General features: G+C 39.4%; 2 protein-coding genes across 3 annotated transcripts in view; one reads left to right on the top strand and one right to left on the bottom strand.

The window, feature by feature from the left end:
- Positions 1-21363, top strand: part of LOC120720036 (Down syndrome cell adhesion molecule-like protein 1 homolog) — a 99095-nt gene extending 77732 nt beyond the window's left edge. The window contains exons 19-35 of the mRNA XM_040009635.1: positions 2123-2269; positions 2367-2522; positions 4657-4796; positions 8313-8466; positions 10295-10412; positions 11085-11248; positions 11395-11493; positions 13099-13287; positions 14118-14246; positions 14398-14556; positions 14683-14838; positions 14976-15006; positions 15151-15269; positions 15411-15563; positions 15820-16014; positions 16185-16493; positions 16777-21363. Of these exons, the coding sequence (XP_039865569.1) occupies positions 2123-2269; positions 2367-2522; positions 4657-4796; positions 8313-8466; positions 10295-10412; positions 11085-11248; positions 11395-11493; positions 13099-13287; positions 14118-14246; positions 14398-14556; positions 14683-14838; positions 14976-15006; positions 15151-15269; positions 15411-15563; positions 15820-16014; positions 16185-16493; positions 16777-17366 (3008 nt within the window). The 3' untranslated portion in view covers positions 17367-21363. The remainder of the gene's footprint in view (positions 1-2122; positions 2270-2366; positions 2523-4656; positions 4797-8312; positions 8467-10294; positions 10413-11084; positions 11249-11394; positions 11494-13098; positions 13288-14117; positions 14247-14397; positions 14557-14682; positions 14839-14975; positions 15007-15150; positions 15270-15410; positions 15564-15819; positions 16015-16184; positions 16494-16776) is intronic.
- A 2579-nt stretch (positions 21364-23942) lies between these two features.
- The window catches only part of LOC120720041, a 37470-nt gene continuing 33899 nt past the window's right edge, over positions 23943-27513 (bottom strand). Inside the window, exons 2-5 of one of the 2 annotated variants that reach the window (XM_040009644.1) lie at positions 26588-26694; positions 26078-26191; positions 24762-24804; positions 23943-24583 (exon numbers count right to left, since the gene is read on the bottom strand). In XM_040009644.1, coding sequence (XP_039865578.1) covers positions 24384-24583; positions 24762-24804; positions 26078-26191; positions 26588-26694 — 464 coding nt within the window. In that variant the 3' untranslated portion in view covers positions 23943-24383. The remainder of the gene's footprint in view (positions 24584-24761; positions 24805-26077; positions 26192-26587; positions 26695-27513) is intronic. The other variant, XM_040009645.1, reaches the window with a different exon arrangement.

Raw genomic sequence — 27513 nt, 5'->3', positions numbered from 1 at the left:
TAACTCAAAAGTACAGTTTTTAAATTTAACCCTAACCCTTGTGCGCGTTTTTTATTTTGACAGCGAATGCGCACCTGCGGACCACTTATGTGCAGCCCTGGTTATTTAGCTCGTCATATTGCAGCCACAGAAATTATTTTGTCCATGAAACCATAAAGCTGCACTTTCTTTTTGCCTTATAGTCTCATTTGTCATAACTTCTCCGTTTTGTGGTAAGCTTTTCTTTGGCTGTCACTTCTTCACCCCGACCTGTCTTATTTGGCTCAGCAGAACTAAAATATATATCGTGCTGCTTTTACACACGCACATATAACGGTCAGCGATTCTCTGCGCGATCAACCTCTCACATGTTTAAGCTTGCTGCGGGAGATTTCACTTGTCATGTTTGCATAGTAAGCTAACGATTAATAAGACGATGTCAGAGGAATTGGTGCACAAATTATCATCACTCACAGATCAGTGCTGTCGCTCTCTATACACAGTTCGCACATTGCAAAGTGAAAGCAAAAAAACAAGCGCAAATTCAAACGCGATTTCAATATGTCACATATTGACAGTGGCTCACCGATGCCAATGACATAATTACCCAGCTACATTTCTGAAAGAATGCAAAAGCATTTACATATATTTTCCTTCCTACAATAGCCCGACGGGCAGGGTAGCCCGTCTGAAAAAAATCGCTAGCCCCAGGACGTCGGGCTAGCGATTTTGCGAGCCCTGTATCTGATTGAGGAATTACTCATCTTTGGAAAAGAGAGTTTATTACAGAGAAATGTCTCTTTCCAAAATAAAAGCTATACTATCCGCTTCTTCTGGGCTATATTCTCAGCAGCATAAGGAGAATCATGTGCTAACAGCTGTCTAAATGACTCGGCTAAAGTTAGTAGCATGCTTGTTGTTTTTGTCTTTGCACTAGGATGATGTCAGCGTAAATGTGCAGTCATATTCGTTGTGTTCCCACTAGTGCTTTCAAGTTAATCTCGTTGAAATGACCTTAACGCCACAACACGGCAAATCTCCGTTAACGAGCTACCGCCGATCGCCCCGTGCATGGGGCTAGACGGCCAACACGTTAACGAGCTAACTGCGCTAACACACTAGTTCCCACCCATGTAATTAAGCATTGCGTGGCACATCCAACATACTGTTTTACTTTAGTCCATGACTCGCTTACCTTCAGGGTCATACGTCACATGAAAACCAAAAATAATTCCAAACGCCAGATCTGAATGAGAGTGGGGGAGGTCCATCTTGCAAGGAGAGCTTAACTTCTGTCTTGCTAGCTTGCCCTGCGCTCTTCCTTCTGATGATGCTGTCTGTGTTGAGCGCTCAGTGGATCTGCGCTCGACAGTGCAGCCTAGGCGGAGTAGTCGAACGCAGATTCACTGAGCGCTCAACACAGACAGCATCATCAGAAGGAAAGTTGATAAAAATAAATTACAAATGTTGTATTGTTCGATACATATGCGTACCGAACCGAAAGCACTGTATCGAACGGTTCAATATCGATACGAATATCGTTGCACCCCTAATATATATATATATATATATATATATATATATATATATATACACACACACAAGTTCAACTATTTTGAAAAATCTACATCTCCATTAGCTTTCTTAAGTTCATTGAGCACTGTGGCATTTGGACAAAAAGCATGGAATGAAAATAAGTTAAGCAACATGATTTTTTCAGGGAAAAAAGTGTTTATTCACGCTGTTACAGTGGCATTTATTTAAGTCAAACTCAATTTGCATCCTGTTTATGGTTACTCCATAAAATAAAATGTGAAATTTGTGTTGTGAAGGACATGAATTATTTTTCAGTTTCTGAACTGGGACATGACAACAAAAGTTTTAGAACCGCTCCCCTAATGTAATCCAGTTCCACAGCATGGAAAGAAACCTATCTTCTAATGATAAACCACATATTTAAGAGTAAATAATTCCTGGATTTTCCGCATTTTATCTTTGTAGTGCAATCAGTCAAATTAGTTGTTTTTCCAACATTCAATGATCAGACCTTCATTACTGAAAAGGTGCACTACATATTTATATACCTGACGATTCACAGCTTGGATAACTCATCTGACCTTTTGTCCTCTGTCTTTGTCTTTAGTACCCAGTCAGCCTCCTCAGAATGTGCGAGCCATCTCTGTAACATCTGACGAAGCAGTTATCACATGGGCTGAGCCTCCAAGACTGACACTTCACGGTGTATTGAAGGGATATCGTGTTGTTTTTTGGGCTGTTTTCCCAGATGGAGGTGTGTTGAGTTTGTCTTGTTATATCCAGGTTAAATCGCGATCACTAAATGTCTCAGGTTTGCATTCTAATCTTCTCTCTGTCCTATTGTCTAACAGAGTGGGGTGAAATGCAGAACATCACAACCACCAAAGAGCAAGTGGAGCTGAGAGGCCTTGAAAAGTTTACTAACTACAGCATCCAAGTGCTGGCCTACACCCAGGCTGGGGATGGCGTCCGGAGCAACGTCCTTTATATCCAAACCCGTGAAGACTGTGAGTCTGTATTTTACTAGCTCTGACCAAACAGATAAACTAAGTGAAGAGCTGACCTCCAGTCAGGAGGAGTCATTTACTTTCCTCACATCTTTGGGGCAGGTTTAAGGTTTTTTGTTTCTTTTTCTTGGTTTAGGCAGCAATGTGGGAGGCAGAGAGCCAGCGGGGGTAGAGGGGGTCTTTGTAAGGCTGAGGTTGCTGATTAAAACCTCTTTGTGCTCTGATGTGCCATTACCAGTGCTAATGAGAATTAAGAAGCCAAAAAGTGTGTGTGTGGTTAAGGACCCTAAGGGTGTCAGTCTGTGCATGCGGGTATCTGGAGGTGTGTGTGTGTGGAGATGGGTGGGGGGTTAAGTCTGTCTGTTTGCAGGTGTATATGGCTTTGTGTTGGCGTGCATGCACGAGTGCATGTGTGTGTACATGCGCTATTGTTTGTGTGCAAGTCTACCCTGGCACCCAGCACAAGGAGAGGGATTAATTCTTTGTGGCTTAGAGAGAATTAATTTTGTGCTTACACTGGCGGTGCTGTGGATTACATCCGTATCCGCCTCTCCTCCACCTCCCTGGGGCCAGGCAGAGGAGAAGGCAGGCGTCTGGAGATGAAGAAAATGAGGGAGAGAGGGAGTGCAGGAAAGAGAGGGGAGCAGAGATTCTAAGATGTGTCATTTCAGAAAAGGCCTTTATTCTCTTTTCACCACCATATCTCCATTTTATGAGCTGGCCCCACTGCAATTGCTATTCAAATATGTCTATTGTGTTAGTCTTTGTGTGTGCGTGTGTGAGAGTGTGCGTGTTTATCAGGGGCAAACTGAGTGTGTCTTTTTTTCCCTGATGCGGGTTGACACTGTGTCCAGGGGCAACCTCTTCACAAACGCTCAGCGTTTTCTGTATTTTCCCTTTGCCCTCGGTTCTGTCCGCAGCACATGGAAAAGTGTTTGCTGTGCAATTGTGCAAACAGCCAGTTCTCAGTCTGTCGTTCTCTGCCTCTGTCTCTTACATGAATAAACATAGAAGACAGCAAGCATAAGAATATTGAAGACCGGGATTAATTTTTCAGCCTTATATCTAGGGGACCACAGTATTTGGCTCTTTGAATGTGTGGTTACATGTCTTCATTTGTGGGTTTTATGTTAAAAATACTATTTTGGTATAAATTCCAATGTTGTCAAGTTCTCTCAGGATTTTCTGACCTTTGACTCTAAATAAACTCATATCTCTTAATAATATTTAAGTATTACACAAATACCTCTCATATTAATAAATCCTAATGTCATATTCTGCTGGTGCTCGGCCAAATACAAATTTCCATCAAAAACAGCCTAATTTCTTGACATCACTGAGTAAGGGAGTTGTTGGTCATATCATACATTGTTGTTATAGATCACGCATTTTTAAATTTTTTGCTCAGTATGAGCCTTAAATGGTGATAGTAAAGAGAGAATAATCATTTTCTCTTTATGGAACTTAAGGCATATTGTCTGTTCTAAATGTATGTAAAGCGACAGGTGTCACTAGTGTCCAAATGAAGACTTTCTCATAAGATGTTGTTTATAATGAAGTGAGGTCTTAAATTAATTCACCAGTAGTTTCATACTTAGCGGGGCTGATGAGGAGAAATCTTTATTTGGGAAGAGGTTGAGGAATACAGTCATGCAGCATAAGGCCTTTTTTAGGGCTTTATAAATGATAATAAAGAACCAATAGATTTTTAGAATGTATAATAATACACTACTATATGCAGGCTAGTATGCATATAGAGCAGCTGGTATACCGCTAGTCATGTTCTTAACATCATTATCTGTGCTCTATTAAATGGCAGAAAATACTGAAATATTCCTTTTGTATTTTCCCATAAGCCAGGCTATTGATCACTGGAGTTCTCTCTCTAATATTGTAGGGTTTTACCTAATAATATTAACAAGCGCTTCGAGACAGTTGTTATTATGATGTGTAAAAGAAAGTTGAATTGAATTTCTGACTGCTTGTTTTGTCAAACTAATAGTCTAAAACCCAAAGATGTTCAATTTACTGCAAATAATAAAGATGAAAGGGAAAACTACTTCCCGTTTACTGTAACCACATTGAAATATAAGTGGTTCACATTTTACTCAGCCCTCCATTTCTTTTTTTTTAGACCCTGGACCCCCAGCTGGCATCAAAGCTGTGCCCTCCTCTGCCAGCAGTGTTGTAGTGTCGTGGTTGCCCCCTCACAAGCCAAATGGAATCATCCGCAAGTACACCATTTACTGCTCCAGCCCCGGGTCAGGCCAACCGGTAAGTTACAAGAGGGGCGCAGAGAGTTTCAGGATAAACAAATGAATTAAAGTGGAAAAGTGAAGGGGACAAGATCCTATTTTCTATGCAAAAAATAGCTTCTGTTAAACATTTTATATGTTGCTGAGATAAAACTCATTTGACTTAATTATAGCGTTTGCGTGTGTGCTTGTGTGTGTGTGTGTGTGTGTAGGTGTGTGTGTTGGGGTGTGTTTTTGTGTGTGGTCTAGTGCTGCAGTCTCAGCGAGATACGTGTGTGAAATGAGCTCTCCTCATTCTGCAGTGTGTGTGCGTGCAAACTCACCCTCCAGCCTCATTTACATATCTGCGTCTCATCACGTTGCCAGGACAACCTCATCTGTTCATCAACGAGGGCAGAAAACAAGCCAAGAGCAAATACACACTCTAGCTTAGACGCACACACACACACACACACACACATACGCACACAGAAACACACTCATAAATGTATTACATGAGCGATATAGAGGTACATACATATATGCAACTCATGTTTCTATAACAGTGTGAATTTAAAGGCAAGAAATATAACCTGCTTGCAATCTTGAACACACACGCATGCATACACATGTACTATATAAATGTTCCCTTTGAGAAATTTACATCTTTTCCTTAATGTCCTTCATTCATAAATCACTCACACGTTCTATCTATCTATCTATCTATCTATCTATCTATCTATCTATCTATCTATCTATCTATCTATCTATCTATCTATCTATCTATCTCTTTCTGAAGCCCCCATGCAGAGTTCGGCATGATTACTATGTAAATGAGTGCGACTGGAGAGAAGGAAGGAGGGATGGGGGGGTCAGACACACCGCGCGGGGAGTACTTTTGTTCCTCTTTTCATTATCTCGCTCTATCGTTCCCCGGATCACCGCTATTTCCATGCCGGAGGAATATTTTAATATCCGTTACAGCAACACACACTCTGTCACTCTTCCCTCCCTCCCTTCCTCCTAGCATCTACCCACCCACCCATACATCCATCCCACCCTCTATCTATCCATCTCTCCATCCATGCTTCAGCTTGCAGTGGAGAGTATAGAGACAAATGTGCAGAAGAAGATATTGATGCGTATGTGAGAGTAGGGCGGGGGGCTAAAACAATGTAAAATAGAAGGGAGGGGGGGTATATTGGTGGATAGATGCAGGAAAAAGCAAGGAGTGGGCCCACAGATGACAGACAAATGTAAAGATAAAGAAATGAAGAACAGTGATGGCATCGGGGGTGCACAGAAGGATGGTGCAGTGGGGTGAAGAATAGTCGAAGAGAAAAATAGAGAGAGCGTCACAGGCAAGAGGAATGGATGATGAACAGGGAACATAGTGAAGTAATAAAAAGCTCAGTGGATTCCTTCATGGCGACCTGCTCATAAATGTGAAAAACAACATGAATACTGGAATCTGTTTGCACAGAATAAACCGTTCTGCAGACAACAACCCAGCAGGCTAGGACAGAGCTCAGTAACGCTGCAGTGTCTTCGCAGGTTTTACTGGTCTGGCACATTCGCTGACTGTTCATGCTATCTGACACTTGTATCGCAGTCTTCATTTCATCCGTGCATGTGTGCCTGTCAGTCACAAATGTAAGACGGTGTCAAGCTTGGGTGTAGTAAAATATGATTTAGAGGGTGCCGAGTGAATGTTAGGTGCTGCCTTACAGTGCAGTGTATGTGTGTGTGTTGAATTTTTGATTTTTGATTGTTTCTTTCTTTCTTTCTTTTTTCCATACTATTTATTACTTGAGGCCAGCAGCACAGCAACAGCCAGAGTTGCAGGTGTGTGTATATATAGCTGACTGCTGGGATACCTGAGGAGTAGGTGAAGAGTAGGAGTTGAGGAAATACAGGTATAATTGGTGGGTAGGTGAATAGCGATTGGCAGGCAGTAAAAATGAAAGATTCTGTGTGTGTGAGTGTGTGTGTGTGTGTGTGTGTGTGTGTGTGTGTGTGTGTGTGTGTGTGTGTGTTAAGGGGACAGTGATGCGTATATGTCTAGACAGGAGACACATGGCTGGGTTAAACACACTGCAATTACACATCCACCTCCAGGTCATGTATGCGGCTCTATGTGTGTGTGTGTGTGTGTGTGTGTGTGTGTGCCTGTGTTTCAGTACATTCATGCATATGTATTGGTGTGTATTCATACTGCTTGTGGGTAACCATTCCTCTTCCTCTGTCTGTTTGTGTTACTTTCCTCTCCTCTCCTCTCCATCACTGCTGATGCCTGCAGTAGATAGGCCTCATTAGTGTATGACTGTTCATGATATCTCTGACTGACTCATTTGTCTGTCCCCTATTGTCTTCCTCTCTCATATCTCTGTTTGCCCTCCCCGAGGAGAACAGAGAAGGCGAGGGAGTGGGATTCACTCCCCCAATCCAACCCTCTCGCCTCTCTCTCCTCAAGCATCGCTTGCCTTCCTTCCCTCCCTCCCTCCAGCGTCATCCTTTCATACCGTTTTGCCTTACCACATTATGATAAGCCTCAGAACCTCTCTAACTTTTAGCCCATCTTAGTCTCTGTTTTACTGATACAAAATGAGGAAGAAAATAATTGGTTCACGTTAAAATGATGTTCACTCAGTTCATCACATCACTCCAGCCTCTCCAAACAATCTTGTATTTGTATTTAATCCCCAACATTTTACCTTATGCTACCTTGAATATACTTTAAATTTTCGGATAAAACATTTTTTTTTAATTTTGAAAAGGTACCGTTAAAGTGCTACATGTTTCCAAACCAATCCAGACTCTTTTTATTGTAATTGCCCATTTTGTCTCATTGTGCACTTTTTTGGACTTCAAACGACTTTAATTCTTCATAGAGTCAACAAGGTGCTGGAAACATTCCTCAGAGATTTTGGTGCGTATTGACATGATCACACAGTTGCTGCAGATTTGTCAGCTGCACATCTATGATGTGAATCTCCTGTTCTATTGCTTCCCATAAGTGCTCTATTGGATTGAGATCTGGTGACTGTGGAGGCCAGTCGAGTACAGTGAAACCAGTTTGAGATTATCTGAGCTTTGTGACATGGCACTCTATCCTGCTGGAAGCAGCCATCAGAAGATGGGTACACGATGGTCATAAAGGGATGGACACGGTCAACCACAACACTCAGCTAGACTGTGTTGTTAAACGGTACTCAGTTGGTACAAAAGGATAAAAAGTGTGCAAAGAAAATAGCCCGCACCATTACACCATCGCCTTTCCAGTAGATCAGCAGTTTCTGAAATCATCAGACCAGCTTGTCTGGCACCAACAACCATATAACTTTCAGAGTCCCCATTCTGATGCTCACTTTTGAATTTCAGGAGGTCTTCTTGACCATGTCTACATATCTAAATGCATTAATTTGTGCCATTGGCTGATTAGATAATTGCAGTAAGAGGTAGTCGAACAGTTTTAATCAAGTGAAATGATTTTAGGACATTATCAAGTTTGTTCTTCCAAATCAACAATCTCTCTTCTCATTTCATTTTTCTCTAGCTCCCAAGTGAGTATGAAGCTAATCCAGAGCTGCTGTTTTATCGAATCACACACCTCAACCACCGCCAGCAGTACCTGATCTGGGCTGCAGCCGTCACCACTGCAGGCCGAGGTAACTTCAGCGAAAAGGTCACTGTGGAGCCAGCTGCCAAAGGTGAGTCCTTCGATATGAAAGGGAGACCCATGATTAGTGGAAGTGCCCACTGTTGATAAAAGACCCTCAAAATTTAAGTTTGATAATTTTATCGAGGTTCACTGCTAAATTTGTGAAGTAATCTTTTGACCGACTTTTTGTTTGGTGGAAGAAACAAACAGTGCCCTCTTTTTCCTGTTTATTTTTCCCCTGCTTCTGTCCTCTCTCTCAGGAACTATTAGGATACATCCGCTGTTAGAGTGGTGCTGCTCTACAAACCACTCGTTTTCTCTCCGACTATTCTTCACCCCACTGCACCACTCATGAACTAAAAATAAGCATTTTTAAAGGATGTTTTGCTTTACATGCCCCATCATCTTCTTACTGCATTACGTTTGCTATACAATGGAGGAAATAATTATTTGCTCCCCTGCTTAATTTATAAGTTTGCTCACTTACAAAGAAATGAACAGTCTCTAATTTTTATGGAAGTTTCGTTTTAATGAAGAGAGACAAAAAAAATCCAGGAAAAATGCACATTACATGAAAGTTATAAACTGATTTGTCTATAAATTTGTATATATATAAATAAGTAATTGATCCCAGACCCAGCCACACAGACTGGCAAGCCAATCTGTGTGAGCCCGATCTTGCCTCATGGGGTGAGAATGATCATGAGAAAACTACACAGCAGAAGCTTGTTAGTGATCTAAAGGCATTTTGGGACTGCAGTCACCAAGAATACCATTGGTAACACACTACGCCATAAAGGACTGTAATCTTGCAGCACATGTCATGTGTTTTTATTTGATAGTAGATGTGATGTAATTATTCCCAATATTATATTTTCTACTCCACAGCCCCTAGTTTCGTTCTTTATTTCTGTGTTACTGCTCACTTTGACGTTACAGAGGTGCACGATTAATTTTAGAGTTCAGAGGGCATCAGATAAACTGCCCTCATCCAGGAAATGATAAGAGGGGAGCAACAGAGGTGGACAGCAGGTGGAGGAAAAAAGAGCTGAGCTAACTAATATAGAAGACAATAGAGAGGCAAAGTGTTTAAGAAAATGAAAATGGCAGTTAAATCAATAGGCTTTGGATTAAAGGCCAGGTTGAATAAAGGCGTAAGAATGAATAGAGTGCCTTTTCTTTATCTGTTCATTCCTTTGACTTGGATGCAAAGGTTTGTTAATGTGTGCTCATATTGGAGTGTGCTGCTGATCGGCAGCTGTAATAGACAGTGTCCTCCAGGCTTGCTCACTCAATACTTCATTCAACCTTAACATAAGTGCACCAGAGCACTAGCATTAAGACGCCAAGCTTGGGAAAGAAAGCGAGACAGAGAGGGTAGGGGAGTGACAGAGAATAAGAGGGTTATGTGCCTGAATGGAAAGACTTTTTTTTTTCATATCCCCTCTTCTCATTCTTTATATTCTTTATACATACATACATACATATATATATATATATATATATATATATATATATATATATATATATATGTTCTATTTTTTTCCAGCCAGTGTCAGAAATTCTAATGTGAATTATAGGGAGTACACATTTCCTCTCAGTTAATTGTGCTTATTAAAAGAATTCTAGCAAGAACATAAATCAATGTATGCACATGCATTAACACTGCGATGTATTGGTTCAAAACAAAGTGATTGTTAATTGGATTTGAAAATTATTTGACAACAGCAAAATCATCCGATTGGTGCATATTAATTAGTCTATTGCTCAGCTGGTCTTACGGGCTGCTTGAGTGTTAATGCAATTAGCTCTAAAGGTCTTTTTATTAAATTTCTCTGTCTCTATACACCTTTCACTTTTTTCCTCTCGTGCACCAGCCCCAGCTAAAATCCTCTCATTTGGCGGTACCGTGACCACTCCCTGGATGAAAGAGGTGCGACTGCCCTGTAGCTCAGTAGGCGAACCTACACCTACCATAAAATGGACCAAAGACAGGTGAGAATCTACACTAGAAATACTGAAGCAGAGTGTTCTTGCTGCTGTAATTCCTCTGAGAATTGATTACAGACAATTAAGTGCACATGCTAAGGTAATGTGCAGACAGTGTACCTCACTTCTTGCCAATTTCATTTGGGATAGCCTCCAGCTTCATTGCAGTCCTGGTTGGATGAGCCATTAAAAATTATTATGAAAACCTTCAGACTAGAAACTATGCAAAACACCAAGTCAGATCCTAACTTACATCTTAACGCAAGTGATCCACCTTAACCAGGAGTGGGCAATTCATTTTCTCCAGGGGCCACGAGAGAAGCTGGGACTGTTGTGGAGGGCCCACCAGTATAATGAGATAAAGTTAATATTGAACAGAACTGAGTTTGTCTTATTGCTGCAGCTCTCCACAAAAGTCCCAGTTTCTCTTGTGTCCCCTTGGAGTCCATCCTCATGAGTAAAACTAAGACAAAAGAACATATAACGATATAGCAAAAATTAATAAATCATTAACATTGTTAATCAGAGAAATAGATTAGAATTAATTCAATTTTATTAATCTTTTATTATATTAAATATTTTTTATGACCATAGGTGTTTCAAAGTGGCTGCTGATACTTAATTAACCCTAATAATAGACTGAAGGTCCTCTTATCAGTGTCTCTTTCTCTTCAATAGTGAGGACACAGCCATACCAGTTTCTCTAGATGGACAGCGTCTCATTTTGGCTAATGGGACTCTGGTGCTGCGCTCTGTCAAAGCTGAGGATTCTGGTTACTACACCTGCACAGCCACAAACACGCTTGGCTTTGACACTATTATAGTCAACCTTTTGGTGCAAGGTAAGCGAATGGCTATAATGACACACTAGCAAACTTTTTTTACGTAATAAACATTAAGATTTGCCAAAATGAATACATAACTCATCAAAAGTATGTCTTTGATAATATAAGTCATGGTATTATAAGATTCTGTGCCTCGTCCTCAGTACCTCCAGACCAGCCACGTCTAACCGTCTCTACCACCTCCACCTCCTCCATCACTCTGGCTTGGATACCAGGAGACAATGGCGGCAGCTCTATAAGAGGTGCGTAATTTTTCAGAGGAAAGCCGTATATCTGTCTCTCCTCTTGTGTACTCACATTACTTTCCTCTTGTCTATAGCTGACATGTTTGTCTTGCCTCAGCTTGTCTCCTGCCTGGCATTATTGGTAGTGTCTCTATTGACCTATTAGTTTATTGAATGGTGTCTTGGTTTTATGTTTCCCTGTTAATCGTGTGTCTGTTTGATTAGCTGATTATTGATGATCTGTATGTGAAGATGGCCACAGTGTGCGTGACTGGGTCTCTCCCTTTGGTCAGGCTGTGGCAGTTTAACTTATTACTGCTCTATATGACACACTCAAGCACCATATATGGTTTTGGTAAAGCCGCTATTCTACCTTATGTGATTACAGAATAAATGACAATGAAAACAAACAAATAAAACCAGAGAAATTTCAGTAGACGACATTTAGTAATAGCTTCTTGCAATCAGCACATGAAGGCCTCCAAAACTGAATAGAATATACTCCTTTTGGAAACCGTGCTGCCAAGATGACCCAAGAAAGACTTGCGTGCATGCATTATGCAAAACTGAAACAGGATATAATGCATAAACTTAAACAGCCTCTACTGGATGTGCAGCTTAGTATTCAAATAGGGATGTGCCAGTATTTGCATACAGCATCTAGTCTTATGTGTCCATAAATCTTTTCTGTAGAAGTTGTGTGATAGCGGAAGGTCCCGTCGCTAAAGCCATCGGCTCATTGTCAGCAATAGTTCCTTGTCACGCACCTGTTTTGCAGTATCACTGCCCCGATGTCTGTATATGATTCCCTTTCAGAAAAAGCATGCTAGTGTGCACTAATAGAGCCATTTTCAGCTGGTAATGAGGACTTTTTTCCAGTTTGTTCAAAAATAAAATAATTTCTAAATAGACAAATCGCCAAATGTTGCAGACTGATCCTATACACTGAGAATCTTATATTCTATACAACAGCAGTCAGTCATAGTGTTCTTCCAGCCTGTTGTTGTGCTGTTCTGTACTGTTCACTGTGCTATCTTCTGTTATGTTCTGCTGTGTCCTCTTCTGTTCTGTGACAGACCGAGGGTGACTATAAAACTTACAGACACTGCTCGATCTGCATGTTAACCCTTTTTAACGTTTTGGACTCCATCGCACCATCTGTTAGAGAAAGAGAGAGAGTAAGGAAATGAAGATGGTACAAAGAGTACAAGGAAACACTCAGAGTGAGACAGTCATATATGCGTAATCATATACAGGCAGAAGGAAAGACAGACAGAGGATTAGATGGAAGGTGTCTCAGAGTGGGAGGGAGTTGGCTCTTCAAGGCAGCTGATTATAAAAACAGTCACCATATTGCATGCCCTCATTTGCATAGATGCTCAGTCAGCGCCATCCCAGTCTTGGGGTTTGTAGGTAACTAATGGCGGCATAGACAGAGAGCAGCTACACCATCCTCCAATTGAGGCTTAACTGGACAAGGGAAGTGCAATCATACATTGCCATCTAGTGGCCAGCAGTGGTACCAATGTCTGAAAGTTCAGTAAACTTAATATTAGTGTGGGATTTGCATCAAACTGAGAAAAAACGAATTATTATTTTGTGCATGTCTCATTTCTTATGCAGGTTTTGTTCTGCAGTACTCTGTAGACAACACAGAGGAATGGAAAGATGTTTTCATCAGTTCTAGCGAGCGCTCTTTCAAATTGGACAACCTGCGCTGTGGGACCTGGTACAAAGTCAAGCTGGCTGCCAAGAACAGCGTTGGTGCCGGCCGTATCAGTGAGATCATTGAGGCAAAGACTCACGGGCGAGGTGAGAAGCTGGCAGAAAAGGACTTTAAACAATATATACAGCAGACAAGTAAAAAAAAAAATTTACACAATGGAATTATTTTTGAAAAGGGGTTCTGGATAACACTCAGAAAATACAGCAGGTCACATGTGAGGAGGTCAACAAAAAACGTCAACTGAAAGTGTTTAATGCACCTTTAAATGTATCTTTTCCGCAATCTCAAAATTTGAATTGACTTTTGAAAAATGTGAATGAATAGATGATATACGAATAGATCATGTGTTTTATTACAGGAGGGTTATTTTCTTTCATCTATGCTTCAGTCTATTCAAATGATATCAAATTAGTTTCAATATTAAATATCAGAATTAAAACATTTGATACATTTAATGCTTTTTCATTTACAAATGGCTCCAAAGCAAGGTTACGTGTCATTAGTAAGGCTTTAAATTAATGTACACTGCTCTCAAAATGCAGTGGGAAAGGTTTGTTTTATGGTCAGTGATATGACTGACCAGCGGGATGGTGTGCTGTATACTATCTGAACATATTTTGTTTATGCTGTCATTAAACTTCTTATAGTGCAGTCCAGTTTCAAATTTGGTAGTCATTACAAAATGCATATTTAACCTCTCAGAGATTATACAAACATATTACATACAATACTAAACTTTGCTGCTTCAGTTTTTGCTGTAACTGCATCAATATATTATTTAGTTTATTTAACTGAATGTTTTGTGCAGGTCTGCTGCTGATGATCTGTGTTAACCATATTACCTGTGAAATGCCATTCCAAATATTGTTTTAATATTCTGAGCATATTCTGCATCAAACCGTTGCTGCCTTTACAGAACCCCAGTTCAACAAAGACCAGCCTGTCTTCACCCACATTAACTCCAGCCATGCTCGCCTCAACTTGCAAGGCTGGGCCAGTGGAGGCTGTCCGATCACAGCTGTCACGCTAGAATTTAGACCGAAAGGTGAGTGGTTCCTTTTTCATTTTTCATTTTTTGGTAATATTGGAGATGTCCTGATATAAATTCAATGGAAAAAGTGACCAAACTTAGACATGTATATTATTTTTGCTTGAAAAAACATGATCATAATTAAGAGTCGTGTGCACTCGTGCAGGCACTTGGACATGGCAGAACGTGCGCACCAACGCCACCACAGATGTGTTCCTGGCAGAGCTGCGTGAGGCCACCTGGTATGAGTTAAAGATGAAAGCTTGTAACAGTGCTGGCTGTGGTAACCAGAGCTCCCAGTTTGCCACTCTAGACTATGATGGCAGTGAGTACAAGATGATCTTCATTTGCCATTTACTTTGGATAAATGGCATTGTTTTAATGAGAAATCCATTAAAATGGGTACCTTATGATATTGTCTTATGAAAGCACATTAAACTGATCTCTACAGGCACAATACCGCCAATTAAATCCCCTCTGGAGAAGAACGACGATGTCAAGAAGCTGTTTTCTATTGGCTGTCCTGTGATCTTGGTCACACTTGGTGTTGCGTTGCTCTTCATCATTCGCAAGAAACGCAAAGAAAAGAGACTAAAGAGACTGAGAGGTGAGACAAGAAGAAGAGAGGAGATAAGTGGTGAAAATGAGAGAGAATATTACATTCAGCCTGCAGAGCATTTATTCTAAGAATACTTGTTTGTCAAAAAAAAATGAAAAATTAATTATATCCTCTGTTCTCGTTAGATGCCAAAAGCTTAGCAGAGATGCTGATCAGGTAAGACTGGAATGTATTCTCAGCAAATTAAGCTTGAAATATTATTAAGCGTAACCTAAAATCCACTCAAAAATCAACTTTTTTTCCCATTTTCTTCAAACTATGCATGTTTGTGTGTGTGCTCGTCTTGTATCTATGAATTAGTAAAAACAACCGCAGTTTCGACACCCCGGTTAAAGGGCCTCCTCAGGGCCCACGGCTGCACATCGACATCCCCAGAGTGCAGCTGCTAATTGAGGACAAAGAAGGCATCAAGCAAATCGGTGAGAGGAGGAGAGAGAAAGACAGACTTGTCGCATATGTTCACACAACTATGCCGAGGACCGGATCGATGACCGTTACATGAAATGCGGTGTTAGGCTATTTGTTATTTTGTTGACACACAATATTTCTGCCTGTCATAGGTGAGGACAAGGCCACTATCCCTGTGACAGACACAGAGTTTAACCAAACTGGGAACCCTCAGAGCTTTTGCACTGGTGTGTCTGTCCATCATCCTGCCCTCATTCAGAACACTGGCCCTTTGATTGACATGTCTGACATCCGGCCAGGAACCAGTATGTGCTTTTACTCCTCACTCTCCATTATATCATTAAATGTTTAACCTTGAATATGTTCATTAAATGCAACAATTTCTGCTCAGTTCAATTGAGTTATTAGTATTATTTTTTTCATGAATGATTCAAATGTTCTCTGGACCAAAATATGAAGACCAATCTTTCTTATTTTTAAATTCTTGTTGATTTTTTCCGGCTGTGAACATCCTGTGTGCATATGCCAACCCTTCTTATTTCTTCATCCATTTACCATCAGATCCAGTGTCAAGGAAGAGTGTTAAGTCAGCCCACAGCATCAGGAACCGCTACTCTAGTCAGTGGACTCTGACCAAGTGCCAGGCCTCTACGCCAGCCCGTACTCTCACCTCAGACTGGCGCACAGTTGGCTCCCAGCATGGCATCACTGTCACAGAGAGTGACAGCTACAGTGCCAGCCTCTCGCAGGACACAGGTTAGTACATGGGTGAAATGACACTTACAGCCATTAGCATGTACATACAATTAAGGCTATTTATCTGCAGGAAGCAAATGTGATTTTGCAGTAGGCTACATCTCAGCAGCGTTTATAAACCTGGATGAAAGGGGCTTGCCTTCATATCCTTTCCTTATTTTTTTGAACAGATAAAGGGCGCAACAGCATGGTGTCAACAGAGAGTGCCTCCTCCACCTACGAGGAGCTGGCAAGAGCATATGAGCATGCCAAGCTGGAGGAACACCTGCAACATGCTAAATTTGAGATTACAGAGTGCTTTATTTCTGACAGCTCATCTGATCAGATGACTACAGGTACCAACGACAATGCAGACAGCATGACGTCCATGAGCACACCGTCAGAGCCCGGCATCTGCCGTTTTACTGCCTCGCCACCTAAACCCCAAGACTATGACCGTGGCAAGAATGTAGCTGTTCCCATTCCGCATCGTGCCAAGAGTGAGTCGTCACCTCTAAGCATGATTCTTTTTTGTCTGTTAGGATTTTTAATTTGAAAACAAATTTAAAAAGTATGGCCAAAGGCTTAAAATTGTATTGTGAAAATCAGACTTCATGTAAGTAAATGTTTTCTTTAAATAACTCAAACATTGTAGACTGTAGATAGTATGCATGTATTCTGATTAATAGATGAGTTTATAGCAATTATTGTGGTGCACAGTATACTATCCATTATATCCTATAAGCTTGTGCAGTGATGATAAATTTTACTTTTCCCTTCCAGGTGACTACTGCAACCTACCCCTCTACATGAAGTCAGATCCCTTTTTTCGAAAGCAGGCAGAGCGTCATGACCCGTGTCCAGTGGTCCCACCACGTGAAGCCTCTATTCGTGGCCTGGCCCAACGTGCATACCACACCCAGGGCCGTCATGTGACTATGGACTCTGCAAAACAGCAGGCCCTAACCATGGGCCACTCTGGTCTGTCCAATCTCACATCCTCTGGGGCTTCCTCGGGAGGGGCAACAGGAGGCGGTGGTTGTGGCAGTGGGAGTGGAGGGGCATCTGCTAGCTCTAGCAGCTCCACACTTCCCCAGAGGACTCTCACAATGCCTGGCTCCTCTGCTGCAGGAGCCCAGAGTGCAGCGGCAGCTGCTGCTTCTGCTGCGGCTTCTGGGGCATCATCATCCTCCGGTGGAGGTGGGGCAGTAGGGGCCACAGGAGGGACCCCTGGAGGTGCATCTTCATCTTCCTCCAAGATGGGAGGATCCAGAGACTCTCTCCTGGAGAGCAGCTCTTCGGGCTTAGGCAGACTACAGAAGCAAAGGGATGGAGGGGCGGGGGCCTACTCCAAGTCCTACACACTGGTGTAGCCTGTCATCACTGCGGCCTGTCACTGTAACTCTTCATTGAATGCTGGTCAAGCCATCGCTTGCCTAGAGCCTCTATGAAAAATTGGGGTGAGAAACATACAGATGCACAGCTTACCTGTCAGTGCCTGTGCTGTGCCAGGCTGCAGGGGGCTGGTTGGGTTCCCACTGACAATATTATATGATGGGGTCAGAGTTGGGTCTCCACAGCACAGGGGTTTGCCTTTCTTTCTGCCTGATTGCTTTCTGTTATTATTGTGTCATTTTTATCTCTTACTTCATCACCCTGGGAAACACCTTTGCCAAAACATAGATGATTTATTCACATTTGTTAACTCTATATTTTGATTTTCTGGCAAAGACACAGTACTTATGCACAAAATGCTTTCCACGTGCACTGTCTTGTTTTCTGGATCAAGACAGCTGTAGAATGAACCAGGTTGCTTGAGTTTCACAGAGATGTGTATTAAGATTTTTAGGTTTTTAAAAATGTTGCTTTTTTGGCCTCTGATGGAAAGGAGCTCATATCACAGCATTGTGCCATGGCAGGATGCTTTATTGTATGCATTAACCACCAACCTTGGTGTTACACTGGCTCTGAAAGATTACTCCATCGTGGATTCGTACATTAGAGGCAATGGATGGACCGTCGTCTCAATATCAGATTTGAGACAAAGGGATTTTCATATACATGCAATGGATGATACAGCATAGTGGTCTTAATTGATGCTTTTCTAAACAGACTCAAAGCAGAGAAGATGGGGAAAAAAATTCAAGCATCATGAAGTGCAAGATGAATCCAAACTTTTTCTTTTAAATCAGTTTTCTCTTTATTTTCAGATGATGGAAATATAATCTCATGTGCACTAAGAGAAAATTAGAATGGATCCAAGTAAAAGAAACCTTCGACAGCCTGCGTGCGTGCGTGTGTGTGTGCGCGCGCGTGCAAGCGTGTTTGCGCGGGTGTATATGTGTGTATATAAATGTATGCATGTGGCAGGCACACCAACGATGGACCTTTTTAAAATCAGTCTGTATGCTGACCTCTTGGGCAGACATCTGTGTCAAAACTGACAAATGTTCATTTTGTACCTGTGAAAGGGGATAATGGGTCAATGCTGATGATGTAACGCAACGACCCTAATTTGGTCCAGCATTTTGAACTTTGTTTTGTGATTGACGACATGGCTTAGGAAATGAAAAACACAGGAAAAGAAGTGGATTCAGAAGAGAGCTATTACAGATTATAAGAACTAGGTCCCTCTTTTTCTCTTAAACTTCTTCAAGAAGGAAGCGACCATTATATGATTCATCATGGCGCCACAATATCCATTATGTTTTTTGTTTTAAGCCATTTTACCTGTGCCCTTTTCCTCCCTTTCTGTCCTTTCCCACTTTCACCTTTACCCACCCGGTCCATCATCATATCCATACAGTGTCACTGTGATCTACTGCTAGCTTACTGGCAGGTCAAAGAGACAGACTGACTGAGAGAAGAGGTCTAATATGCACAGACGGGCAGAAATGCTATTTGATGTGTAGTGTCAGCTTGAATGAGAAGCAAGTCGCAGCAGATTTATGGAGATTTATGAAGAAAAATCATATTTGCATAATCTTGAATTTATAAACAGACAGTAATGTTTAAGAGTATAATCAGAGGGATCGAGCGTCAATATAATGTGAAGTAGCAGAGAGATTTTTCTTCAAAAATAAGTGGTCTTTGAAACTAAAAGGAGTATTTTCAAGTCCCTCCACCTTGCTGAAATTATTTTTAGCTTTATGCATGGTACTGTATCTTTTTTTTATTATTACTATTAGTTCTTCTCCCAAAGCTTAATCCCATGACAAAGATCGTTCCAAAAAAAAAGAAGAGTTGCTCCACATGTTTTTCAGTGGTCGAACATAACATCAGGGCTCTCGCAATAGAAAAAAGAAAAAGATATATGTTTGTTTTCAAAAGTATGTACATATATATTTCTATTCAAATATATAGCAAATATATGAATATTGAAAAAAATGCAGAGAAATATAAAAGCCGTTCTAATTGAAAATATATATAAAAGATCACAAGACAATCGCTCAGAGTGAAAAAAAAATTGCCAGAAGAGAAGAAGGAAAAAGAAGAGGGAAGTTTAAACGGGTAGCACAACCATGGGCAGAAGATCTTAGAGCGAAAGGAAGTTGTGTGAAAGAAAATTAAGTGGTGAAACTGAGGTTTGAACCCCTTGTGATTTTGTAAATGTTCAAAGCTGTACCGCCTGTGCAGCAGGTAGCAGCTGAAAGGACAAGCACAGTAAAGTCAAATTATAGTGTGAGATTGTGTCGCTGGTTAACTGTGGTTTATGGCTCAGTGCAGAAAGTGTGGTGTTGAAAAAGAAAACAGTATAATGAGGACAGTCTATACAGTGAGAATCTTGTATTATGTTGTATTGTACCTTCTGAAGGTGTGTTCACAAACTCAATGCCATTACCTATAATTATAATTAATGACAACAAACAACCAACAAGTATTTCTGTTTCCTATCTGTGTCACAGCAAGTCATTCCCAAACTCCAGGAGTGCAGTCCAATGAGCATACCACACAGTGGCGTTTAAAAACTGCTTCTAAATGTATCCATGCTCCCTTTCGTTTGAAAACTAGCCAGGAGAGATATGTATTTTTGCTTTTTGTTGCTAATGGTTTCGATGCCTTTTCTTTTAGCTTTTACATTTCAAGTTATGCAAATACTTGTCTTCAGAAAAACAAGAGTTTGGGAATGGGGCAGGCCTGCTTTCACAACAAGGGGCTTCCTTACTCCAGTTGTATGGATATTGGTTGGAATGATGAAATAAAGTTCTGTCCAACCTGCTTTCCCCAGTTCTTCAGTGAAGTTGCTTCTACCGTATAACACCGATCCTCTGTCAGTTTGCTTAAAGTAAATGTAATGTCTGTCTTTAAAGAAAATTCCACCCTCCAAACATTTCCAGAATTCTAGTAGGCCATAAATGTCCTTGTAACATTTTGCCATTACATATAATATGCGTTTTAACATTTAGCTTATTTTGATACTTCATAGCAGATGTTCTTTATTTTTTTGTCCACCCAAACATATGAACACTGAATTGCTTTCAATGCATTTAACAAAGCATACTCACATAATAAGGAAAATGCTAATCATACTCAAATTTCCATTTTAATATTAATGATAATACATCAGTTTTAGAAGTTTATGTACCAAATAGCGAGTATAGAAAAGATAAAATCACTAACATTTATTAAGGGAAAAAAACAATCCACTGGATAAAGTGGTCCTCATATTTTATTCTTATTTCTCTTATTATATTTGGACAGCTTTTCAGCTTACGAAACATCTGGGGTGGATTTTTCCTTAAAATACAACAACATACTTTCAAACTGACTTTGCCTGTGTTTGTAAGGCCAACTTCACACGTTCCACTTCCCCAACGTTTTCCCCACCTGCCAATCAATCAGAACCCCGTCTCCACCCCCACTGTTCCCCGTTGTCCACTTATACAGCTTATGTTTTACTCCATAATAGAAGACTTGTGTACATAGGAAAGTGTTTTGTATAAATGAGTACTATTTTCGACATCTTCACTAGAAACCAGGGCACAATGTAAACTTTGAACTGAAGCTATTGTAATGAAACAGAAGAGGACTTAACGGCAAGACTATAAAATTATACAGACACCGCTTTATCTTGATTTATGGACCAGTTAAAACGTGTCAGAGTGGACCATGCATAATTAAAAAAAATATATTGTTTTCTTCTTTTACAGGGCATTTGGTTGAGTTGTCTCCTTTTTTTTTTTTGTTTTGTTGATTTTTTAATATTATTGTAATTTAGTTTGTTTTTACTTTGTCACAAAATTTAGAGTTTGCTTTTTTAAAAATCATTAATAAATTATTAATCCACATTTGTGGGAGGGGAGCAGCATTGCATGTACTGAAAATTTTGCTGGTTATAAAAGAAAAAGGAAATTGGTGAATTGACCAATTTAAAAGGGGATTACTGAAACCATTTTCAAAATTTAGAGGTTGTTCCTTAAACTTTTATGGGGAAACATTGCTTCAATTTGCAATTGCTTGCGTTTAACTCTACATTTTCTTTTCTATGAAAACAAAACAAAAATGGGAAAAAAAGAGTACTCAACACCTTGTGCAATAAAGCTATCTTTTTATAAACTGTGATGATATTGTTTATTGGCGACTTGCTGTTGAATGTTGAATCTTAACTATTTCTTCTGTTTAATGAAAAATCATAAGAAGTGTGAATTTTTCAGCCATGGGGACATGTATGCTGTTGTGGATAGAGGAGGTTAAAAGCCAAATTTAACCTTTGCAAAGCCCCAAGACGTGTGAAAAAGGTCAAATGTGAACCAAGCCTGGAGAAATCTGTGCTCTTTTGTCTCATCTCAAACTAGTAGTAGAAACTTTACTGTAAATTGTAAATTGTCTTCAACTCTTCAGAGAACCAAGGAGTTTGAAATGAGGTAAAAAGTACATTTTTTTTATTATAGACAAAATATAACCTATAAAATATTTTTTAAGACTGCCCAAATTGTTTAATCATCTTGCTTCACTTTTTTCAGCTAACTTTATTTAAAAAAAAAAAAACACAGCAAGGTAATATGATTGGCTTTTACGTTGCTCTGAACAAGTAATTATTAATATTTGGAATATTTTGCAGTTCCTGAGTAATTACTTTCATGATATCTAAGTGTACTTAAATGCTTATTTTCGTCAGCATCTCCATACAGCCACTTTAAACTATATGGAGTCATGCATGTTAGCTTTTACAGCTAGTACTGCACTTTGTGTAGTGCTTAAAAAATTTACAAGATATACCTTATACCTTACCCAATGTAAGATTTATGCCACACAATTAAAATCTGATCATTAAAAATTATTTTCTTTTAAATTATGTAATCATTAATCCTCCAGTACGCTCAAGCTCTTTAATCAAAATGATATTTTTGATACTGAAATATAATTTTTGTTCTTATCTATGAATTGTCATATTTAATCTTAAATAAAAATATGATTAAAAATATAGTCAATTACATTATTATTTTTTTATTAAGATGCTTAATTTAAAGCGAGCAGGCTCAAATTTGAATATAAAAACATAAATTCTGTTTGTTTGCCTAATAAATAACAATATCATTTTTTATATAAGTTTTTCAACAAGTTTTTGACAGATTTGAAACATTTTAGTGTTTTCATGTTAATAATAAATGTAAGCACCATCCAACCAGAAGGATTTATTCATAGTTGTCTCTCTGGGTTGTCTCTGTGGTAGAAAACTGACCTGTAGGTTTCAGACCTGGGAAACTGACCAGCCTAATATTCAGCATTGTCACTGATTCCTTCACGTTTTATTTATGTTATTGCACTTCCACATTTGTGGAGGTATTTGACTTCTCAATGTCTATGATGCTGTACGTTGGTCGAATGCTGATTGGCCAGAGCAGAGAAGGGATTGACAAAACAAAACAAAAAAACCCCACAAAGATAAAAAATACAGTATGAAAAGCACAGACCGTAGATACTTTTCATTGTTTTTAACACTTGGTTTCACTTCAGCTTTTTGCATGTTATAACTTACAGGTCCTCTCCACAGCTTGCGGATGGGCCGACAAGAGCACAAGCAAGAGTCGAAAGACGAGCTAAACCACATATTTTTGACATTGCCCCAATCTTACAACAGACGCTCTCTGCGGGTAGATGGGCAGTGCAATGCACTTCCGCCTTAAAGCCAAAATTTCTCCAGGAGACACACAGAAACCGCATATAATCACATCTCATGAGCAGAAAAGCAATCACACTAAGGTTAAGTTCACCTCAGGGCAGCCACGCTGACAGAAGCTCATCACATTAGTGTCTGCTTTCATTGACTTAAACTATCTCTTTGACAACAACTTAGCCTTTTGCTGGATGCAACAGCCTGTGGCACATTTTTCTACAAGTGCTATTTACACCAGAATAAAGCTCCTGTTTTGCTCCTGTTTCTCATTGAAAGGGAACATGTTTTATGTTGTTTTTGAGAGTTGTTAGTGGTGTTGACAGGATTTGGTTTCCAGGTGCTTTAGCCATTGTCCAATACCGATGAATACCAGAATAACCACCTGTCTTTCCACAGAAGAATTGGCGATTCCTCTGCTTCTCTATCAGGATTTCCTCTTCTTCTAATGTGGGACTCAGGTTTGACTGCACATCGACTCGTCACACCATCTTTTGATATAAATTGGTTGCATTAACATATGTTCTGGCTCCATTGTTGTGTCAGATCATACACCTTCAACACAATCAGGAGTGGACTGGGCAACTGGCAGCATCGCTGGCCTGAAGATCACTTTGAACCTGAAGTGAACATTCAGTTTGATGAATTTGAACATTTTCACATTACTACATATAATAACTGTTGATAACTTTAATTGTGTTTTGCAAACTTTTACAATATTTTAAAACCTTTAAAAACATCAAATTAAATAAGCACCTTAAAATTCATACAACTTGTGAGGCAGAAATTCCTCTAAACACTAGAGGGCAGTGAAACAACATAATCTGATGATGAGTTTATTGAAATGGACTGGGGGTTTTTTTTCTTCTTAAGAGACATCAGTGTTTTTCCACACATTTATATACAGGAAACAACAGTCATATACAAATTAGAGAATCACACTCACTCACGCACTCTTAAAATCACATCAATCATCACAGCACAGCAAATCTGTTCATTCAGAATTACAGAATATTAAGATTTATTGTTCACATAGAAATTAAAATATGGTCTTATAAGCATTGTGTGAGATGTAGGCTGCTGTATGTTAATCTGGATTACTAATCTTGGGACCTCTACTAAGTTTAAATGTATGTATATTTAAATATAAGTGTTCATATGAATTTAATCATGACATCACAGCGTTCATCTAGCCTTTGATGAAATCACATGAAATCACAGCTTGCTTGCTATTGTCTCTCAGACTTGCTGGAGTAGTAAGACTCTCCTGGTCCATCTACTTGCCGTTCTTGTGTTTCTTCTGCTGGAATTTCCTGAAATGGTTCTGGATGGTAGAGGCGGCCTTCTCAACTTCAACAGGGCTGAGCGGAGGAACAGCAGGCGCTGTGCATGTCCCGTTACTGGCATTGGAGTCTGAACACGACAGGACACAGGGAATAGCCAGGGAAGTAGAGGAAATAGCCATGTAGAGAAATTCTGTAGCAATGATTGAGTTCAAGCACATTTTATATATTAGCCTTTATTGAAGCAGGCTATTTTTCTGAAAAAAAATCTTTTTAAATTGGATTTCATAGTTATTCAGAACAACTTTTCCAGGGCCACTCATCAGAATAATAGCCTGCATTTAAAATATTTACCTACAAATGTTACTTACTCTTTCTATACACGCCTATGCTGTTTCTCCTGAGGCCATCATACTGTAAATGAAACAGAACAGCCTTGTGTTATAAAACTCTTAATAGATGTGCAGGCACACACAGGAAGGAGAGTAAGTATCGGTTTAGTGCACAAGATGTAACACATACAGATTATGTGTAAGAATAATCAGTAGTGCCATCTTCTCTGGCTGACATTCAGAGTTAAACATATGCAAAACTACTAAAATACTAAACTGCAATGTATGTTCCACACTTAAGGAACTAATGGCCAAAGTACATGTGTGTCTATGACTGTGCTTTCTTTCTATATACATTCACAGTAATGACCTCAAACACAAATCCCCTTGATTGGGATTATAGCTCAAACGGAGCAGCGGCAGGGAATCCAGAGTCTGAGGACCAGCTTATCATGCTTACCTGCCAATTTGACTGTGTGTTTCGTGCCTATGTTCAGTCTCATGTGTTGGCTTTATAACCCTGTCTATGAGGTCTGCTCCCTCCTTTCACCAGACAAGCTAAGGTAAATTTAAACTGTAGCCAGTCTAAGCACATAAGGGTATAGAGCTGCTTGTTGAGTATGACTGTTGCACCTTTTCATTTAAGTACTTGTGCTCACATTAAGCACTCCAGCTATTTCTCCTCGATGCATTTGTAAGTTTCAGTTGTATAAAGGTTTTAGACAGAAGTAACTATAGAAAAGGTACAAGAAAAATGCAAGCCTGTCAACCAAAATTTCACTTTTACAGAAAGATGTGCGCACTTTCAACTTGGGCTGAAATGTGCTCCTTTATTCGGGGATACATATTGAAACCTTCAGGAGACATCAAATGTGAACTGTGAAGATGTAGAGGCGGTTTATCTCTCTACTAGAATCAATTGATTCACAGACATTGATTCATCAAGGACCAAAAGGGTGTTCTCTAACTGAGTCTAATGCAAAAGTCATCTTTATTTTTAAAAATATATTATTTTGCTGCTACTTTCTGAGTATAGAGGCAAACCATCTCTGCCTTTTTAAGACACATTCCTCTGCTTCTATGTCCTGTGCTTCTGGACTTTCTTTCTACTAATTACCAAAGAATAAGAAAAGATCATTTATGAGTATTGATGATTAAAAAAATACTACTACTATTAATGTACATGAGATCATAATAATCTTATGACGATATTTATACAGGCTAGAAATACTAAGAATAGAGGATGTAGTTTTACCCAACAGTTTTCTCATACAGAGAATGAAGCTATATGAACAGAACTGATGTGGTTTATAATGTAAATTATGATCTGCAGTATCGATCTTGCTATAACTAACCTCATCTGCTTTGCTGCTCCTCCGGCTGAGAGACACTGAGTGAACCTGCCAAGGCAAAGGCTGAGACACCACATAAGGCAAAGGATCCTGTTCCCGCGTAAATCGCGCCCCTATCTGAAAATAAAAAGACGTTTTGCTTAGACATATGAATATGGGTCAAAGGTCAACAACTGGCTCAGCTCTAAATGTGAACACTGAATAACGAGAAAACAGAGAACAATGACAGGGCAGCATTTACCAGTTGGCTCTAACATAACTTGCCTGAATACATCTAGAAGTTGTAAATATAAATGTGGTTTACACTAACCAGCTGTTGCAGCACGATCCACATGTACATTCTTAGTTTATAAAGCTATTGTCAATGCCATTTACCTACAAACACTTACTATACTATATCTGATATCCTCCATAAATGAAAAAAAAGGCATCTTACTTTGTGCTAATAATCAACGTCATCATTCTTGTTGTTCTGATCTGAACAGTAGAGTGCTACCATTATAATCACCTTACCGTTTCTACCACTTTGACCACCATATACATAGCTGTTAGCATGGTTATCAACATCTTGATCGCTATTCCTTTAGGACCTTCTTCGTTTACAGTTGCTGTCTTCAGTTCTGTTGAACAAAAATAAAAATCCACACAGGCACAGGTCTGAGCAATCAGGAACAAACACACTCAATTCACTGTCTCAGTCTCTGACACATAAGGGTAAGACTGCTAAAGAGCTTTGCAGGACAGAAATAGAGAAGCAGTAATCTTTTCCTATGCACAACACTTATCCCTCAGGTGTGCATTGCACCTTTCCAGTAGCAGACGTGCATTTATTTATCAATAAAGAAAAAGGCTATTGATAATTTAGGATGCATACAATTTAATTTAGCCTCTAGTTAAGTGTGTAGCAATCTTATTAATAAGCCGAACAACAACAACTTAATACTGAGACATACTAGAGTTACCTCCTAATGAGGTATTTTTTAAAGAAAGGTTTATACTTTATAGCAAATTGCTTTAATAAATGTTATGAAATTGTGTTAAACAAAAAAAAAAATAAAAAGATCATATCTGACCTTCTTGGGATGAATCCCCTTCCTGGTATTTGTCCTATTTACATGATTATAATGTTCTTATGTAGGTAATCTTTTAATTAATGCTTAATACATTGTAGAACGAAGAGCAATAATAAAATTAAGCAATCAATCAGTTAGATTGGTAATCAAAACCTATTATTATTATTATTATTATTATTATTATTATTATTATTATTATTATTATTATTATTATTATTATTATTATTATTATTATTGTTTTTTGGGTTGTTGTTTTTTTTTTTTTTGCCTGTCCCGTTTGGATCTTTAGCCATCAGAATTGTTGTCTGAAGGCCAAGAAAGATGCCAAGCAGATTTACTTTATTGACTTGCAAGTCATTCATTCAG

The sequence above is a fragment of the Simochromis diagramma genome, unplaced genomic scaffold, assembly GCF_900408965.1.
Source record: "Simochromis diagramma unplaced genomic scaffold, fSimDia1.1 OVJJ01000344.1, whole genome shotgun sequence".
NCBI lineage: Eukaryota > Metazoa > Chordata > Actinopteri > Cichliformes > Cichlidae > Simochromis > Simochromis diagramma.
The sequence above is the reverse complement of the archived record's forward strand: the minus strand, read 5'-3'. Positions and strand labels throughout refer to the sequence as shown.